Raw genomic sequence first — 18,292 nt, forward strand, 5'->3', positions numbered from 1 at the left:
GGGGCTTTAGCTTTCGAACTATTGACTGTGAATACTATAGTTCAAGTAATTTAGATGGGGTTTTTTGTCCAATGTGTGCAGGATGGTTTCCTGATCCATCCAGGAAAGGAGTGAGGCCAACAAGAGGTGAGGCCACATTGGATTTGGTACTGGGTAATGAACCCGGCCAAGTGTTAGATTTGGAGGTAGGTAAGCACTTTGGTGATAGTGACCACAATTTGGTTATATTTACTTTAGCAATGGAAAGGGATAGGTATATACTGCAGGGCAAGAGTTATCGCTAGGGGAACGACAATTATGATGCTATTAGGCAAGATGTAGGATGCATAGGATGGGGTAACAAACTGCAGGGGATGGGCATCATTAGAATGTGGAGCGTATTCAAGGAACAGCTATTGCGTGTCCTTGGTAAGTATGTACCTGTCAGGCAGGAGGAAGTTTGGAGTGACTGAAGAAGAAGGCTCATGTTAGGATGAGATGTGAAAGCTCAGTTAGTGTGTTTGAGAATTACAAGTTAGCCAGGAAAAACCTAAAGAGAAAGCTAAGAAGAGCCAGGAGGGGACATGAAAATTCATTGGCAGATAGGATCAAAGAAAACCCTAAGATTTTCTATAGGTCTTACATTAGGAACAAAAGAATGACAAGAGTAAGATTAGAGCAAGTGCAAGATAGTAGTGGGAAGTGGCACGTGGGGTCAGAAGAGATAGGAGAAGTGCTAACTCAATATTTTTTGTCAGTATTCACACTAAAAAAAGACAATGTTGTCGAGGAGAATACTGAAATACAGGCTACTAGAATAGATGGGATTGAGGTTCACAAGGAGGAGGTGTTAGCAATTCTGGAAAGTGTGAAAATAGATAAGTCCCCTGGGCCAGATGGGATTTATCCTAAGATTCACTGGGAAGCCAGGAAGGAGATTGCTAAGCCTTTGGCTTTGATCTTTGTGTCGTCATTCTGTACAGGAATAGTGCCAGAAAACTGGAGGATAGCAAATGTCCCCTTGTTCAAAAAGGGGAGTAGAGAAAACCCTGGTAATTATAGACCAGTGAGCCTTATTTTGGTTGTGGGTAAAATGTTGGAAAAGGTTATAAGAGATAGAATTTATAATCATCTAGAAAGGAATAAGTTGATGAGGGATAGTCAACATGGTTTTATGAATGGTAGGTCGTACCTCACAAACCTCATTGAGTTCTTTGAGAAGTTGACCAAACAAGTGGATGAGGGTAAAGCAGTTGATGTGGTGTATATGGATTTCAGTTAGGAGTTTGATAAGGTTCCCCATGGTAGGCTATTGCACAACATTTGGAGGCATGGGATTGAGGGTGATTTAGCAGTTTGGATAAGGCATTGGCTAGCTGAAAGAAGACAGAGGGTGGGGGTTGATGGGAAATGTTCATCCTGGAGTTCAGTTACGAGTCATGTATCGCAAGGGTCTGTTTTGGGTCCACTGCTGTTTGTCATATAAATGACTTGGATGAGGGCTTAGAATGATGGGTTAGTAAATTTGCGGATGACACTAAGGTCAGTAGAGTTGTAGATAGTGCTGAAGGATGTTGTTGGTTACAGAGGGACATAGATAAGCTGCAGAGCTGGGCTGAGGGGTGGCAAATGGAGTTGAATGTGGAAAAGTGTGAGGTAATTCACTTCGGAAGGAGCAATAGAAATAACGAGTACTGGACAAAGGTAAGATTCTTGAATGTGTAGATGAGCAGAGAGATCTCAGTGTCCATGTACATGGATCCCTGAAAGTTGCCAGCCAGGTTTTCAGCTCTGATCTCCAGCATCTGCAGTCCTCACTTTCTCCTCCAGCCAGGTTGATAGGCTTGTATTAGCTTTTATTAGAAGAGGGATTGAGTTTCGTAGCCATGAGGTCATATTACAGCTATACAAAACTCTGGTGCAGCCGCAGTTGGGGTATTGCATATAGTTCTGGTCACCTCATTATAGGAAGGATTTGGAAGCTTTGAAAAGGGACCAGTGGAAATTTTTAGGATGTTGCCTAGTATGGAGGGAAAGTCTTACGAGGAAAGGCTAAGGGACTCGACGCTGTTTTCATTAAAGAGAAGAAGGTTGAGAGGTGAATCAATTGAGACACTTAAGATATTCAGAGGGTTAGATAGGGTGGGCAGTGAGAACCTTTTTCCTCGGATGTTGGTGGCCAGCACTAGAGGACATAGCTTTAAATTGAGGGGTGATAGATATAGAACAGATGTAGTTTCTTTACCCAGAGTAGCAACAGGGCATGCCAGGAGCAGGACTAGACACACCTAAAAATAAGGTGACAACCTGATGAAGTTGCAGAACAGGACTATTTGCATTCCTAACAGCATTAGCAGCAAATGATAGACAGAACTACGTAATCCCACAACCAACAAATTTGATGTAAGTTCTGCAGTTCTGCCACCTCCAGTTGTAAATGGTGGTGGATAATTCAACAAGGTGGAGGAGGACATTCCACAAATATTGCCATCCTCAATGATTGCGAAGCCCAGCACATCCGTGCAAAATATAAGGCTGAAACATTCGCAGCACTCTTTTTGGCCAGAAGTAACAAATGGATTATCCATGTTGGCCTCCACGAGAATACCCAGCATCACAGATGCAAGTTTTCAGCTTATTCAATTCACTCCATGTGATATCAAGAAATGGTAGGAGGCATTAGATGCTGTAACAGCTGTGGGCCTGAACAACATTCCAGCAATATTACTGAAGACTTGTTCTCCAGAACTTGCTGCAATTGTAGCCAAGCTGTTTCAGTACAGCCACAGCACTGATATCCTCCAACAATCTGGAAAAAATGCCCAGGTATATCCTGTATACAAAAAGCATTAGAAATCCAACTCTGCCAATTATTGCCCCTTTAGTCTACTTTTGATCATCAGCAAATTGATGTCATCAATAGTGTTATCAAGCAGCATCTGTTCAATAACGCTCAGTTTGGATTCCACCAGAGTCACTCAGCCCCTGATCTCATTCTAAACTTGGTTCAAACATGGACAAAAGAGCTGAGTTCCAGAGGTGAGGTGAGAGTGACAGCCCTTGACATCAAGGCTGCATTCAACCGACTATAACATCAAGGAGCCTTAGCAAAACTGGATTAAATGAGAATCAGTGGAGAACTCACTGCTGGTTTGAGTCACACATGGCACATAGGAGCAGTGTTCTGGAGGTCATTCATCCCAGCCCTAAGACACCTCTGCAGGAGTTCCTTAGGTTATTGTCTTTGGCCCAAACACCTTCAGCCGCTTCATTAATGACCTTCTCTCCATCATAAGGACAGAATTGTGGATGTTTACTGATAATTGCTCAATTTCGGCATCATTATTTAAGCATGAGAAAAAAAGTGGCAAGTAATATTCATGCCATACAAATGCCAGGTTCCATTTTCAATAAGGGACAATCTAACCATTGTCCTTTTACATTCAATAGTGTTGCCATTAGTGAATCCCCATTATCAATATTCTAGAGGTTACCAGCGATCAGAAATTGGCCATATAAATACAGTGGCTACAAGAGTAGGTCAGAGGCTTAGAATACTGCAGCAAGTAACTCACCTCTTGAGAACCCAAGCCTGTCCACCATCTACAAGGTATAAGTCAGACGTGTGATGGAATACTTCTCACTTCCTTGGATGAATGCAGCTCCAACAACACTCGATGCTTGACACCATCTAGGACAAAGCAGCCCACTTAATTAGCACCAAATTGACAAACATCCAATCCCTCCACCATCGATGTCCAGGAGCAGCAGTCTGAACTCTCAGGACCAGCGGTCTGAACTAACTACAGTATGCATTGCATAAATTCACCAAAGGTCCTAAGACCACACCTTGTAGGAATGACTACCACCATCTGGAATGACAAGAGTAACAGATACATGAGAACACCACCATCTTCAAGTTCCCTTTCAACTACTCACCATCCGGACTTTGAAATATATCTCCATTTTCAGTGCATTAGGTTAAATTTCTGAAGTTCCCTCCCAAACAGCATTATGTCTACTTACAGCACATGGACTACAGCAATTCTATAAGACAGCTCACCACCAATTTCTTAAGGGCAACTAGGGATGGTCAATAATTGCTGGCCCAGCCAGCTTTGGCCACATCCCATAGGTGAAGAAAAAAAATACTATCCGTGTCACTGACAAGCTTCTTTTCCTCCCCTATTATAACATACAGAGTACGCCAATGTTCCATCCATGACTTCATTTCCTTATTCACTTCCCCCCTTAGCCCAATGCAATTGATTTCTCATATTTTGTTTAATTTTCAATACTAGGTTTGTTTCTGAAAAGATGGGTGGACCTAATCACAAGGAAAAACTTCATGAATTCAACTGGGAACTCCACATTGCTGACCTGAAATTTGAATTAAAATCCAACATCATCCCCATTGGCAAAATTCAGAAAGGTGTCTACTACCACAGAGCCCTTCTATTCAAGGTAGATTTTCTTCCAGTAAAAAAGTAAATTGCTCATTCATACAGTTTCCAAAACAATTTGAAATGCATGTAATAACTTATTTAATGAATCTATTTGTATTTCAGGCTTTAGCAGATAGAATAGGAATCAGTTGCAGTCTTGTTCGTGGAGAGTATAACCGAGCCTGGAATGAAGTCATGTTGGTTGACCAACCAACCCAAGATGTTATTGGGCTTTTCATTCCACCAACAAAATACATTGTGGATCTTATGCACCAAGTAGGCAACTTGATGAGGACTGACAGTCCTGATGCAGCACACTATGAAAATTACAGTAGTTGTAAACATACTACTTGTAAATGTTGCAAACAGTTGTCTTGGTACCTAGATCATTTTGAAAATAAATAAACAAATTACTAAAGTCTGCATTTGACAAATTTGATAGATTTAAACAGATTGCAAATTGGTGCTACAAAATTGTAAATGCCATCTTAAAAATTGACCGTTGAGTCACCATGCCAGTTTGTTTAGTTTAAATATCTATGATAATCTTTGCTATATTCATTTTTATCACCGAATGAAATGACCTTTTCTCTAAATGGGAGCATTTAACAATTACTGATATGTTTATGTGTTACTTGATTTTCACACAACCATTCAATTGCTCTTCTTCTTGTTAGCATTTCCACAACTTGTGTAGGTGTGTTGTTTTACATTATAAATGGAATACCAAATAAATAAATATTACAACGACAGAACTACATCATACTGAAAAGTACATTATTAATGTCCTTTATCCTGCTGCGATATATTTTAAGAAGATGGGTCAAACAGTTGTGGTTGATATTATTTTGTCCCATGCTACAGTTTAAATCTGAATTCTCAGCCACCATCTTAAAATTACAGAAGCATTCATCTCACCAGAGGTAAATTCACCATTAGTTTTAGTTAAACAGAAGGGAAATAGGAACAAGAGGCAGAATTGGGACAACGGCCCCTCAAGTCTGCTCCACCATCTGATAAAACCATTGCTGATCTGACTGTGGCCTCAACTCCACTTTCTCACATGTTCCCATTACACATCTGCAGTTCAAGAATCTGTCTATCCCAGCTTTGAATATATTCAATGACCTAGCATCCATGAAATAAAAATACCAAAGAACTGCAGATGGTGAAAATCAGAAACAAAATCAGAAATTGCTGGAAAAGATTAGCAGATCTGGCAGCGTCTGTGGAGGGAAAGCAAAATTAATGCTATCTGTTGTGAAGAGCACAAAATAAAGGAGCAGAAGTAAGCCTTCTGATCCAGCAAGACTGCTCTGCCATTTGATCATGACTGATGTGTTTCTCAACTCTATTATCCTGTTCTCTACCTGTAACCCTTGATCCCCTTACTAATCAAGAAATTATCTATCTCTGTCTTAAATACACTCAATGACTTGGCCTCTACAGCCTTCTGCAGTAGTGAGTTCCACAGATTAACCACCCTCTGGGTGAAGGCATTCTTCTTCATCTCAGTTCTAAAGGTCAGCCCTTCACTCTGAGGCTGTGCCTGATCCTAGTCTCTCCTACTGGTGGAAACACCTACTCCACATCCACTCTATCCAGGCCTCTCAGTACTCTGTGTGAGATATCTCACACAGTGAGATACTCCCCAATCTTCTAAACTTTATGGAGTACAGACCCAGAGTCCTCAATTAATCCTCATGTGACAAGCCCTTTATCCCCAGGATCATTCTTATAAACCTCCTCCGGAGCCCACCAACACCAACACATCCTTACTTAAAATCGGGGCCCTAAACTCACAATATTCCAATTGTAGAGGAAAAAGTGAGGTCTGCAGATGCTGGAGATCAGAGCTGAAAATGTGTTGCTGGAAAAGCGCAGCTGGAAAAGCCCTGATGAAGGGCTTATGCCCGAAACGTCGAATTTCCTGTTCCTTGGATGCTGCCTGACCTGCTGCGCTTTTCCAGCAACACATTTTCAGCTCATATTCCAATTGTAGTCTGACCAGAGCCTTATGCACCATTAGCAGTACATCTTTGCCCTCTTTCCCCTTGGCACGGTGGCTCAGTGGTTAGCACTGAAGCCTCACAGCAACGGGGTCCCAGGTTCAATTCCAGCCTCAGGTGACTGTGTGGAGTTTGCACATTCTCCCTGTGTCTGCGTGAGTTTCTTCCGGGTGCTCCAGTTTCCTCCCACAGTCCAAAGATGTGCAGGTCAGGTGAATTGGCCATGCTAAATTGCCCATAGTGTTGTGTATGTTAGTCAGAGGAAAATGGGTCTGGGGGGGTTACTCTTCGGAGGGTCGGTGTGGACTGGTTGGGCTGAAGGGCCTGTTTCCACACTGTAGGGAATCTAATCAGGAAATGAATGTGAACATTTGCATTTTCCTTCCTAACCACCAACTGAATCTGTATGTTAACCTGAAGAGAATCCTGAATGAGGACCTCCAAGTCCCTATGTGCTTCAGATTTCCAAAGCCTCTCCCAATTTAGAAAATAGTCGGTGCCTCTATACTTCCTACCAAAGTGTATAACCTCACGCTTTCCCACACTGAATTCCACCTGCCTCTTTTTTGCACACTTGCTGACCATGTCCAAGTCCTTCTGCAGCCTCTCTGCTCCCTCAACACTGCTGATCCACTACCTGAAAAGAATACTTCTGGAACAATAGAAAATGTAGAAGATTTTATCAGCACTCTTGGGTTCACTGTGTTCAACTGGAGAGAAATTAGTGAGGTCTGTCTCAAAGATGATATCATGATCTCCTGGATTTTTTTTTAACCAGTATTCACCTCCATGGAAATGAGTGGCTAATCCAATTGTAATATCGCATTTTTAAGGAGGCAACTCACCAGCTCTCAAGGGCAATTAGGGAAGAGCAGCAAATGCTGACTTAGCCAAATAATTAAAAAAACTGCTTTGGCAATTCAGATCAGGTAGGCAGTTGAATACATGCTTGCCCTGACCAATGACCCAGCCCTTTAAATAGGATGGTGGAATGTCTAGTCTTGGCCTCACTAAATTGCAACAATGTGATCTCCATTTCTTGACTTGCAGGAAAGTGTGAATGGACAATGAGGGGGGAAAATGGAGAAGAAGCACAGTAAAGTGGAGACTCTTCTCAAGGTTTTCCCATTTCTCATTCTTTGCCCACTTGCATTACCCTGCAGTAAAATCATCACATGAAACTTCTTACTCTGATGACAAGATTTGATCCTGCATAGTTGCAGATTGGGAAATCTTTGGCAGGGTCCTTTCCAACCCCAGATCCAAAGGCTGTTCGCTATGGTATCTCAACTGTAAAGACAGATAAATAAACAACCTGCCTCTCATTCAGAGCACTATGTAGAAGAATTTTTTTTATATAGTTGCACACGGAAATTCACATAGATGATTATGAGTATTTCAATACCTAATATATTAGCAAATGTAATTGAAAATGCAGATTAATTTCTATTTTCCAGTTACTTTTATTGATAGCTCCGTGACTTCAAATAGACATTAGCCTTAAGGAAAATGATATGATCAGAGCAGAAGATGAGAAAGGGGCAGGTATAAGATGGAGGGATTTCTGATGTTGGAAAGCAGATTTGGTTTGTATAGGGGAGCAGTTTCAATAATTTTGTACCATAAAACTTCTCAGAATCACACTATCTGAACTGTACCCGATTGAATCTTTCCTTTTCCTTAAGGAAAATGATTACTTCCAATACTTACTGTTTTTATTTCAGTTTTCCAGCACTTTCAAATATTTATTTAGGTCAGAGGGATTTGTTGGCCTGTCTTTTTCACTAACGGTATCTGTAATTGTTCTTTCTCTTGGGCTGTAGCACAAATTGAAAATGGAACAGAGGTAATATGATTAGTAACAGTGCACAGATGAGGAGGAATAAGACAAGAGGAGAAAGTAAGAATGCTGGGAAGAGTATCTCACAATGAGCGTCATGCTGAAGCAGTCTGGCTCAGTGTCCTAAAGTCAGCAATACAATGAAGTAGTCTGGGAAGAGTGTCAAAAAGTGACATGGGGCAAGTGGAAGCAGCTGCTTGGGAGAGTAAGGTCGTGTGAGTATTTCTATTATTTTGTGAGATCTTTGTTTTAGATTTATAGTTTGTACAGGCAATAGTGCAGAGATCCAGAGAATAAGAGCTATAGAATAATAAATGTTTGATTTTAAGGATAATCTAAGGATTAACTTAGTAGGATAAGTCATGGACGGAGAGCTAAAGGCTCTAGTGCACTCCTCCTCTTCTACGTGGCAAGTCAGGCACAGTTCTGACGCTGGTGTCCAGATTGTGTGTAGGAAGAATCTTTTGGTGCAGCTCCTGGAAGCCTGAGTTTCAGAGCCAGAGCTAGGGACCCTGTGGAGCATCCATGAGGCTGATAGTATTGTAGATATCACATACAGTGAGGTGATCACTCTGAGATTTTGGGGCAGGGAAAGAATGGATGACCACCAAGCAGACAAAGCAGACTAAACTGGTAGAGCAGAAACCCCTATGGACATTCCCCTGAAAAAGAGATGTACCATTTTAGATACTGTTGGTGGGAGTTGGCATCTCAGTGTAAAATATCAACAGTCAAATTTGTTGCACCATGGTTGGCTGTACTGCATGAAGGAGGAGGAATATGTGTGGAAAAGCTATAATAATAGGGGTCTCGATAATAAGGGGAATAGATAGGAGTTTCTGCGGCTACAAACAAGAGCATAGATAATAGAATGGATGGTATGTTGTTTCCTGGGTGCCAGGGTCAAAGATGTCTTGGAGTGCCTACAAGGCATTCTGGAATGGGAGGGTGAACACTCTGTAATCATGATACATGTCAGTACCAACAAAATGGATAAAAAGGAATGAGGTCCTAAAAGCAGAATATAGGGAATTAGGAAGCAAGTTAAAGTAAGACCCTGGGGATAGTGATCTCAGGATTGCTACCAATGTGACATGCTAGTCAGAGTGGAAAAAGCAGGATATATCAATGGATACAAGGCTGGTATGAAGATGCAAGGGAGAGCATTTCAGATCTGTGGGACATTGTAACCTGTTCTGCTGGAGGTAGCACCAGTATAAGCTGGATGGTTTGCACCTGAACAGGACCAGAATTGATGTCCTTCGGGGTATTTTGCTAGTGTGATTGGGGAGCAATAAATTAAAATGGCTGGGGAATGGGAACCTATACAGGGAGACATAGATGAAGGAGACAAGAGCAGAAACAAAATACAGAATGAGAAATAAGAAAAGGGATAAGCAGAGAATTTGATGGTAAGAATCAATAGGGCCAAAATGCAAAATAAATGTGAACTGGATTAAGAATGTTAAAAAGATAAGCCTCAAGGCATCATGTCTTAATGTGCAGAGCATATGCAATAAAGTGGATGAATTAGTTGTGGAAATAGTTAAAAACAGGTATAATGTATTTATATTACAGAGACCTGGCTGCAGAATGACCAGGGATGGAACAGTGATATTTGATTTTTAAGAAGGAGAGACAAACGAGAAAAGGAAAAGGGTTCGCATTGCTGCACAGAGGAAATGAACACAATAGTGAGGAAGAACATTTGTTCTGGTGAAGTGGAATTGTATAGACACAGCTTAGAAACATCAAGGGGCAGAAAACAACAGACCCTCAAACTATATTGATAATGTTGGAAAAGGCATTAAACAAGACATTAGAGGCACACACAATAAATGTACATCTGTAATTATAGTTGACTTTAATCTGCATATCTATTGGGCAAATCAAATCAGATCAAATATGATAGAGGAGGAATTCTTGGAATGTGTACAGGATGTTTTTCTGGATCAGTACATTGAATAATCAACTACAGAATAGGCCATTCCAGACTGAGTATCGTATAATCAGAAAGGAATACTTGGCAATCTACCTGCATGATGCCCTTTGAAGAAGAGTGACCATAAAATGATGGAATTCTGCATTAAGATGGAGAGTGATATGGTTGATTCTGAGGTTAGGATTCTTGAATCTAAATAAAGGAAACTATGAGGTGCAAACTGGCTCTGATAACTTGGGGAATGTTACTTAAAGGGACGATGGTAGGTAAGCAATGTCAAACGTTTAAAGAATATATGGATGAACTGCAACATTGTTCATTCCTGTCTAGCATAAAAATAAATGGGAAAGATGGCCGCACCATGCTAATTAGGAGTAGTACTAGATCTTGTGAAGGGGCATGCAAATGGGCCCAAAAAATGTAGCAGACCTAAGGATTGGGAGCAGTTTAAATTTCAGCAAAGGAGGCCAATGGATTAATTGAGAAGGGGTGATAGAGAGTAAGGGGAGATAGAGATAAGGTAGGGAGGGAACTTACAAACTGATTGTAAAAGCTTGTCAAGAAGAAAAAGATCAGTTAAAGCAAATGTACATCCTTTGCAGTCAGAAACAGGAGAAGGTAAAATTTGGAAGAAATAAATGATGATCCATTAAATATGTACTTTGGTTCTGTCTTCAGAAAGCTGGATACAAACAATGTCCTGAAAATATAACAGAATCCAGGGTCACGTGACAGCGAGAAACTGAAGAAAATTAATATTAGTAGGGAAACTGTATTCAGGAAATTGATGGGATTGAAGGGTGATAAATCCCAAGATCTCATAAACTACATCCCAGCAGTAATGTTAGTAAGACATGTAGTGAGATGGCGGTAAAGTAGAGCTTCTGAGCCCAGAGTTCATCTGTTTTTCCTATTGTTCCTTTTCCTTTGCTCTCTCTCTCTCTTTTATTTTATTCTAATTACCTCTTGATGAAGAGTTCAGTTGTGGCGATGGCATCGCAGATTTGAGTAGGCCCAGCAGCGCGGACTCATGGCAGCGATATTGGAGGCAAGTTTGGTTCCTGGAGGGTTCTGTAACGTTGACACAATCCTAGTGCTGACTCATGGCTGCTGAGACAGAGGCAAGTTTGGATTTCTGGTGGTTTTTGTATCCAGTGCAGATTCAAGGAGATGGCACCAGAAGTGAGTTCGGACCCAGTATAAGATCTGGGACATTAACAGCAGCTGCATTGGCAAGATAGGCCAAAGCAGATTCGTGGAGGCGATGGAGTCTAATTTTTGGGATGTGGTACCAGGTAGCATTGGCGATATCTGCATTGGCAAGGTCCAGCGAGGACTCATAATGGTGGGGGTGTTGGTGGAGCCAAGATGGTGCCAAAGAGTGGTGGATTTCATTCCAGTGGTGGTGGTGAAGCGAAGGAGACTCATGCCCGGCCACCAGACCCATGGCCCATGATGCAGCACTTAACAGAAGGACTGTAAAGTTGGACATTTTTTCTTTATTTCTTCATTTTTCTACCTTTACCTTCTATGTTTTGGTTTATTTTTCTGTGTTTTAACATGGCACCGGAGAGTGGCAACACTATATAACACTTTTCACTGTAATTTTGTAACAAGATATACGTGATAATAAATAAATCAAATCAAATCAGAATACTTAAGGAAATAGGCCTAGAAATAGTAGATGCATTTGTCATTCAAGATTCAGTATATTCTGGAACAGTTCCCACAGAGTGGCTAGTACCCCAATCATGGTAATAAAAGTAATCCCACTATTTTAAAAAGAAGTAGAGACAAAACAAAGATTTATAGAATGGTTAACCTGATATCAGAATGGGAGATACCATCCAGGACAAAGCAGCCTGCTGATTGCCACAACATCCACAAGCATCCACTCCCTCCACCACCAATGCTCAGCAGCAAAGTATACTATCTACAAGATGCACTCCAAAAATTCACCAAAGATCCTCAGACAGCACCTTCCAATCCCAAGACCACTTTCATCTAGAAGGGCAAGGGCAGCAGATGTATGGGAACATCACCACCTTCAAGTCTTGGAAATGTATCACTGTTCTTTCACTGTCGTTGGGTCAAAATCCAAAAATTCCCTCCCAAATGACATTGTGGGTCAACCCACCGCAGGTGGACTCCAGCAGTTCAAGAAGGCAGCTCACCACCACCTTCTCAAGGGCAATTAGGGATTGGCAATAAATAATGGCCAGCCAGCAATGCCTACATGTCACAAATGAATTTTAAATAAAGGGGAAAGCGTTAAACTCTATTATAAAAGATTTCATAGCAGAGCACTTGGAAAACAGTGACAGGTTTGGACAGAGTTAGCATGGATTTTCAAAGGGGAAATCTTGCTTGACAAGTCCATTGAAATTCATTGAGAGGGTAACTAGTACAGTTAATAAAGCGGAACCCATAGATGCGGTTTACTTGGACTTCCAGAAAGTTTTTAATGGGGTCCCACAAATGAAATGAGCATGTAAGATTAAAGCCCATAGGTTTAGGAGGAAGTGTACTGACATGGGCAGAGAGTTTGTTATGTTATTCAGGTGGATATCCTCAATAGGTATGGGTTACTACCGGATTAAACTACAGTACCTCGGGCATATACCTGAGGCCGTTACCTGTCAAGTTTACCAATGGTCCCTATTGACTGTATGGTCCTGATAGCTACAAACTTGGCTGGGTTTATCGCAGGTCTCTAGGTCCCTTCAGTTTATCCTTTCACCTAGGAGTGAGAGGGATTCACTTTAAGTCAATCCTAATGCCTTCTCAGCTAAGTTCTAGACTTAACATACCAACACAAAGGTAAACATATCTTATCAAATAAAGGTTCGGCGAATACGAAGTGTGTGGTGTAAAATATAATAGAAATTTATCACTATAATAAGTTGAATCCTCACAATCAGATGTTTTCAGTTAATCACAATCGTTACAGCCTTTTTGAATGTTCTTAAAAGATACCTAGGATAAAAGCAGAGCTTAATACCTGAGTGTCCCAAATGGGATCTTCTTAGACTAGCGTGTTTCAGCTAGTTGGTTCAGATTGTATCTTTTTCAGGCTAGAATGCAGTGCCTCAACCGAGAATCTTTTAGGCAGGTGTATTTCAGCAAGCTCTTAGCCGTCCGTATGTTTCATCCGATCGGTCTGTATTTTGCACAAATGTGTCTTTTCTGCAAGCCTGGTGGTTCAGTGGATCTGCAGTTAAGCCGAGATGGTTAGGTGACTCATTGTCTGTGTTTCAAGACAAGAGTGAGTTCTGTCTGTTTTAGCTCTGCTTTTTATCCTTTACAGTCTAAGTTAAACAATTACATCATTTGTTTAAAGAACTGGAATCTCAAACTGTGCCTCGGTCAGCATTGTTTAAAGGTCGCGTTAAACACTTAATTAGCTGAGAAAACAATAAGTAGCTGATAAGTAGCTGGTAAAGAGCAGCTGCCACGTAGTCATAGTTATACTTAATTGTTGCTAGGCTAAAATACAATAAAGAGTTAATAGCATCATTGTTGCTACAATATAATATAATCAGGTAAAATTCCACAGAAGAATCGAGTCTTTTCATGAAGAAGTAGACGGATCCCATGACACTTAACGAGTTAATAGCATCATTGTTGTTAAGCTTAATCTTATACAATATAATATAATCAGGTAAAATTCCACAGAGGAATCGAGTCTTTTCATGAAGAAGTAATGGATCCCGTGACAAGTTGTTTGGCAGACAGAAAACAAAGAGTTGGAATAAATTTGTAATTTTATGAGCTCTGATACCTATCGGAGCAGGGGTGCTTTTAGTACAGGGCTGTTTTGTGTGACCACACCTGGAATATTGTGTGCAGTTTTATCTCTTTATCTGAGCGAAGATGTTCTGGCTCTGGCTGGTAAGTAACACAGGTTTATTAGATCAGTTCTTAGGATGGCAGAATTTATGTTTGATGACAGACTGAATTAGATCAGATGATATTCACTGGTATTTAGAAGAATGAAAGAGGATCTCAAAGAAACCTATAAAACTCTAACAAGGCCAGACATGGTATATGCAGGAAGGTTATTCCTGATGACCGGAGTGTCCAGAACCAGGACTCACAGTCTAAGGATTTAAGACCATTTAAGATTGAAATGAGGAGAAATTTCTTCACCCAGAGGGTGGTGAGCCAGTGGAATTCTCAGCCTCACAAAGTGGTTGAGGCCACAACATTGAATGGTTTCAAGATGAAGTTAGATGTAATTCTCTGAGCTAAAGGGAGAAAGCAGGAACAGTTAAGGTCTAAGTTAGGACCTGGGATGAAATATTGAAACATAGAAAATAGGGGAGGGTGTAAGCCATTTGGCTCTTCAAGTTTGCTCCAATGCAATATAACCATGGCTGATCATCCAACTAAGTTCCCACTTTCATCCTATACCACTTGATCATTTATGGCTGTTGCTACTATTAACATAAAACATAGAACATTACAGCACAGTACAGGCCCTTTGGCCTCGATATTGCGCTGGCCTGTCATACCAATCTGAAGCTCATCTAACCTCCACTATTCCATGTACTTGTCCATATGCTTGTCCAATGACAACTTAAATGTACTTAAAGTTAGCGAATCTACTACCGTTGCAGGCAAAGCATTCCATACCCTTACTACTCTCTCAGTAAAGAAATTACCTCTGACATCTGTCCTATATTTATCACCTCTCAATTTAAAGCTATGTCTCCTCATGCTCGCCGTCACCATACTTGGAAAAGGCTCTCCCTGTCCACCCTATCTAACCTGAAGAAGGGCTTATGTCCGAAATGTCAATTCTCCTGTTCCTCGGATGCTGCCTGGCCTGTTATGTTTTTCCAGCATCACATTTTTCAACTCTGGTCTCCAGCATCTGCACTCCTCACTTTCTCCCACCCTATCTAAGCCTCTGATTATCTTACATGTCTCTATTAAGTCACCTCACAACCTTCTTCTCTCTAACGAAAACAGCCTCAAGTCCCTCAGCCTTTCCTCATAAGACCTTCCCTTCCTACCAGGCAGCATCCTCGCAAATCTCCACTGCACCCTTTCCAAAGCTTCCACATTCTTCTTACAATGCGGTGACCAGAACTGTACACAATACTCCAAGTGCGGCCACACCAGAGTTTTGTACAATTGCAGCATAACCTCATGGTTCTAAAACGCGATCCCTCTATTAATAAAAGCTAAAATACTGTATGCCTTCTTAACAACCCTATCAACCTGGATGGCAACTTTCAAGGATCTGTGTACATGGACACTGAGATCTCTCTGCTCATCTACAGTATCAAGAATCTTACCATTAGCCCAGTACTTTGCATTCCGGTTACTCCGACCAAAGTGAATCACCTCACACTTGTCCGCATTAAACTCCATTTTCCACCTCTCAGCCCAGCTCTGCAGCTTATCTATGTCTCTCTGTAACCTACAACATCCTTCGTCACTATCCACAACTCCACCGACCTTAGTGTCATCTGCAAATTTACTAATTCACCCTTCTACGCCCTCATCCAGGTCATTTATAAAAATGACAAACAGCAGTGGACCCAACACTGACCCTTGCAGTACACCACTAGTAACTGGACTCCAAGATGAATATTTCCCATCAACCACCACCCTCTGTCTTTTTTCAGCAAGCCAGTTACTGATCCAAACTGCTATATCTCCCACAATCCCATTCCTCCGCATTTTGTATAATAGCCTACTGTGGGGAACCTTATCAAACACCTTGCTGAAATCCATATACACCACATCAACCGGTTTACTCTCATCTATCTATTTGGTCACCTTCTCAAAGAACTTAATAAGGTTTGTGAGGCACGACCTACCTTTCACAAAACCATGCTGACTATCCCTAATCAAATTATTATTTTCTAGATGATTATAAATCCTACCTCTTATAACCTTTTCCAACACTTTACCAAGAACTTTAGTAAGGCTCACTGGTCTATAATTACCAGGGTTGTCTCTACTCCCCTTCTTGAACAAGGGAACCACATTTGCTATCCTCCAGTCTTCTGGCACTATTCCTGTAGATAATGATGAATTAAATATCAATGCCAAAGGCTCAGCAATCTCCTCCCTGGCTTCTCAGAGGATCCTAGGATAAATCCCATCTGGCCCAGGGGACCTATCTATTTTCACACTCTGCAGGATGTTTAATACCTCTTCCTTGTGAACCTCAATCACACCTAGTCTAGTAGCCTGTATCTCAGTATTCTCCTCGACAACATTGTCATTTTCTAGAGTGAATACTGTCGAAAAATATTCATTAAGTGCTTCCCCTATCTCCTTTGACTCCACACACAACTTCCCACTATTATCCTTGATTGGCCCTAATCTTACTCTCGTCATTCTTTTATTCCTTAAATACCTATAGAAAGTCTTAGGGGTTTACCCTGATCCTATCTGCCAACAACTTCTCATGTCTCCTCCTGGCTCTTCTGAGCTCTCTCTTTAGGTCTTTCCTGGCTACCTTGTAACCCTCAAAAGCCCTAACTGAGCCTTCACATTTTATCCTAACATAAGCCTTCTTCTTCATCTTGACCAGAGATTCCACTTCCTTCGTAAACCACAGCTCCCGTGCTCTACAGCTTCCTCCCTGCCTGACAGGTACATACTTATCTAGGACACACAGGAGCTTTTCCTTGAATAAGTTCCACATTTCTAACATGCCCATCCCCTGCAATTTCCTTGCCCATCCTATGCTTCCTAAATCTTGCCTAATCACATCGTAATTGTCTTTCCCCCAACTGTAACTCTTGCCCAGTGGTATACACCTATCCCTTTCTATCACTAAAGTAAACATAACAGAATTGTGATCATTATCACCAAAGTGCTCACCTACTTCCAAGTCTAACACCTGGCCGGGCTCATTACCCAGTACCAAATCTAATGTGGCTTCGCCCCTTGTTGGCCTGTCTACATGTTGTGTCAGGAAGCCCTCCTGCAAGAACTGGACAAGAACTGACCCATCTATCGTACTCGTACTATAGTGTTCCCAGTTAATATTTGGAAAGTTGAAGTCCCCATGACAACTACCCTGTCTCTCTCAATCCTATCGAGAATCATCTTGCTATCCTTTCCTCTACATCTCTGGAACTATTCGGAGGCCTATAGAAAACTCCCAACAGGGTGACCTTTACTTTCCTGTTTCTAACCTCAGCCCATACTACCTCAGTTGACGAGTCCCCAACCATCTTTTCTGCAACTGTAATACTGTCATGACCAACAATGCTACAACTCCCCTCTTTTACCATCTTCTCTGAAATACCTAAATCCTGGAACCTGCAACAACCATTCCTGTCCCTGCTCTATCCATGTCTCTGAAATGGCCACAACATCGAAGTCCCAGGTACCAACCCATGCTGCAAGTTTACCCACCTTATTCCGGATGCTCCTGGCATTGAAGTAGATATACTTCAAACCAACTTCTTGCTTGCCAGTGCCATCTTGCATCCCTGAAACTTGATTTTGGACTCCCTACTCTCAACCGTTTCTATACTCGACCTACAATTTTGGTTCCCATCCCCCTGCTGGATTAGTTTAAACCCACCCCAACAGCCTTAGCGAATATCCCCCCCAGGATATTGGTACCCCTCTGGTTCAGATGAAGACCATCCTCTTTGTAGAGGTCCCACCTACCCAAGAAAGAGCCCCAATAATCCAAGAATCCAAAACCCTCCCTCCTGCACCATCTCTGTAGCCACGTGTTCAACTTCTCTCTCTCCCTAATACTCACCTCACTGGCACATGGCACGGGCAACAAACCAGAGACAACAACTCTGTTCATCCTAGCTCTGAGCTTCCATCCTAGCTCCCTGAATTTCTGCCTTAAATCCCCATCTCTCTTCCTACCTATGTCATTGGTACCTATGTGGACCACGACTTGACGCTGCTCCCCCTCCCCTTTAAGGATCCCAAAAACACGATCAGAGATATCACAAACCCTGGCACCTGGGAGGCAACACACCAACCGTGAGTCTCTCTCGTCCCCACAGAACCTCCTATCTGTCCCCCTAACTATGGAGTCCCTGCTCTGCTCCTCTTCCCCCTTCCTTTCTGAGCAGCAGGA

General features: G+C 41.7%; 1 protein-coding gene across 1 annotated transcript in view; it reads left to right on the forward strand.

Moving 5' to 3' along the window:
• Positions 1-4,829, forward strand: part of armc3 (armadillo repeat containing 3) — a 184,186-nt gene extending 179,357 nt beyond the window's left edge. The window contains exons 18-19 of the mRNA XM_060825711.1: positions 4,281-4,443; positions 4,548-4,829. Coding sequence (XP_060681694.1) covers positions 4,281-4,443; positions 4,548-4,829 — 445 coding nt within the window. The remainder of the gene's footprint in view (positions 1-4,280; positions 4,444-4,547) is intronic.
• The last annotated feature ends 13,463 nt before the right edge of the window (positions 4,830-18,292 follow it).

The sequence above is a fragment of the Hemiscyllium ocellatum genome, chromosome 5 (assembly GCF_020745735.1).
Source record: "Hemiscyllium ocellatum isolate sHemOce1 chromosome 5, sHemOce1.pat.X.cur, whole genome shotgun sequence".
Classification (NCBI taxonomy): domain Eukaryota; kingdom Metazoa; phylum Chordata; class Chondrichthyes; order Orectolobiformes; family Hemiscylliidae; genus Hemiscyllium; species Hemiscyllium ocellatum.